The 2,340-nt window shown below is 49.1% G+C and overlaps 1 protein-coding gene across 1 annotated transcript in view; it reads right to left on the reverse strand.

The window, feature by feature from the left end:
• Positions 1-207: 207 nt before the first annotated feature.
• The window catches only part of ZG16 (zymogen granule protein 16), a 2,789-nt gene continuing 656 nt past the window's right edge, over positions 208-2,340 (reverse strand). Inside the window, exons 2-4 of the mRNA XM_003795804.3 lie at positions 1,683-1,744; positions 1,369-1,501; positions 208-624 (exon numbers count right to left, since the gene is read on the reverse strand). Of these exons, the coding sequence (XP_003795852.1) occupies positions 309-624; positions 1,369-1,501; positions 1,683-1,737 (504 nt within the window). The 5' untranslated portion in view covers positions 1,738-1,744 and the 3' untranslated portion in view covers positions 208-308. The remainder of the gene's footprint in view (positions 625-1,368; positions 1,502-1,682; positions 1,745-2,340) is intronic.

Genomic DNA, 2,340 nt, shown 5'->3' on the forward strand with positions numbered 1-2,340 from the left:
CAGGAACTATGCTTGAAAATAGTTGGTGCAAGCCAGAAGCTTTCCTCCTCTTGATAAATTTTAAAGAAAAGCCCAAGATTCTCACACTTCTCTCCCTCATCCTCCACTCTTCCCAGGTTGATGTCCAACAGATAACCAGAAATGAGATTTGCACACTCCGACCTGAGTCAGAATACAGATCCCAGAGGCAGACACCCACGTACACACTAGTGTTAGCCATATCCTTTTATTGAGCCAATTGGATAGGGGTTAATGATGAGGGCGTTCTTATTCCCCACCACAGTGTCCTGCCAAGAGCAGACCAGGGCTCAGCAGCTGCTGCAGTCACTGGGGTAGACATCCCAGTGCAGCCCGATGGCATCAATGACGGAACCAGCTCGGCCACTGATGAATCGGAGCACAGTGTTGGGGTGCAAGGGGACGGCATTGAAACTAGTGCCGGTGTCTTTCCCAAAAGGCAGGTAGCGGCCCTTGTCTGTCACAAAGACCATCTTCCTCAGGTAGTTCTTGTACTTGCCAGACACCTGGATCACTGATTCTCCAGGGTGGAGAAAGATCTCCTCCAGATCTCCACTGGTGCCGCCCACATAGTCACTCCACACCTTGCCATAGCGCACCTGAAGACTGGGGGCAGTAGGGAGGGAAGAAAGAAGAGGAGACACTCAGAGTGCAGGCTTGTCAGAATTCAGGACATTGGTGACAGGGATGACAAATCTCCAGCTAGTCCTAGAAGATCACATAGGGAAATCCAACTCCTCCTTTTGCTGACAAATGGGCTGAATGAAGATAAACAACTTGCCCAGAGTCACCCCAACAGCAAGTGTCAGAGCCTGAATTTAAAGTCCAGGCTTTTACCATGATGACCCCATCCCCCATACGGAAGCAGTAAAGAGATTTTCAAACATCTGAAAGGCTCCCATGGGGGAAAGGGAAGACATTTGTCTGTGCTGTCCCAAAATGCAGATCCCGGATCAGAAGGAGACACATTTTGGCTTTGCATATGATGGAATGTTCCAATGTGAATAGCTCAGGAGAGGCAACAAGCAAGGATGGAGGATGCCTGGAGGGGATACGGCACAGGAGGTCAAAACCTCAGGTGGGGGCTGAACTAGACAATTTCCAGGCCCTGAGAGTTTATGGTTTTATGATTTGCCAAACAAGGTCAATTGTGTTGGGAGAGGTGGGGGTTGTTGTGCAGATCTAAAGCTCTCTAACTACTTTTAATAATACAATTATATAATACAATACCAGATTGTATTATACCTGTGACTTGCTGATTAAAACAGAGGTAACCCAAAGTGAATAAGAATTTCCCAGTTCAGTAAGATCCTACAGGGTCCCGAACCACAGAAACTCAAAGCATCTTACCCTACAATGTAGTATCTGTTGACTCGGACACGAATGGCAGTGATGGGGCCTTCCAGCTGGTTGCCAGAATGGGAGAATCGCTTTCCTCCACCACCTCCGTACTCTCCACTGTAAGAGGAGGATCTAGCCTGGACTGGAGCGGAGAGTAGGAGTTGAAGGGAGAAACCCCTGGGAGCCCAGTTTCTCCCCACCACCCCTGTTCCTTCCACCACTCGGTTCCTACTGCCCAAGTCAGCCTCTGAAAGCCTGGGCCACCAGCAGTGCCAGGGCTGCCTTCCCATGCCCTGTGACCAAGCTCCTGGTGTCTCACTTACTAGCATTGGCAGAGGCTGAGGCACAGAGAAGGGCTATGAGAGCGATGGTCAACATTCTGAGGCTGGAGTGGGAAGAAAGGAGAAAAATGAAGGTTTACCCTCTCTGGACTGTTTACCCAGGTACTTCTGTTTTAGATTCAGACTTCTTGGTCCAACAGCTCAGAGCCAGCAGACCCAGTCTTGAGCTTAGGACCATCCATAGTCTATAATCCTGTTCCTTCCAGATACTATCTTCTATTCCCTAACACTTTAGCTCTCCCTGGTCTGGCTGTAGCCAACCCCTCCTCTTCTTTCCCAAGCCAGGAGATCAACCTTAACCCTGTCTCCAGATTAAGCTGTGTCAAGCTTCATTTTATTCTGGCACAAAGCAGGAGAGGAGCTTTCTCCAGAGCAGGTGGAGGTCATCTCCAAAGTATAGAGATATCGAGTTGACCAAACATTTGAGCACATCCCCTCTGCCAATAGTAGACTGTAGGGCATCTGGGGCACGGTTTAAATCCCTGGCTTCCTCCTGGTCTCAATTCAGAAGGAAAGGGACATTTTATTTTTTTATTTTTTATTTTTTTTGAGACAGAGCCTCAAGCTGTCCCCCTGGGCAGAGTGCCGTGGCATTACAGCTCACAGCAACCTCCAACTCCTGGGCTCTAGCGAGTCTCCT

Source organism: Otolemur garnettii, unplaced genomic scaffold (genome assembly GCF_000181295.1).
Source record: "Otolemur garnettii isolate 467f Iridium unplaced genomic scaffold, OtoGar3 scaffold00096, whole genome shotgun sequence".
NCBI classification, from domain to species: Eukaryota; Metazoa; Chordata; class Mammalia; order Primates; family Galagidae; genus Otolemur; species Otolemur garnettii.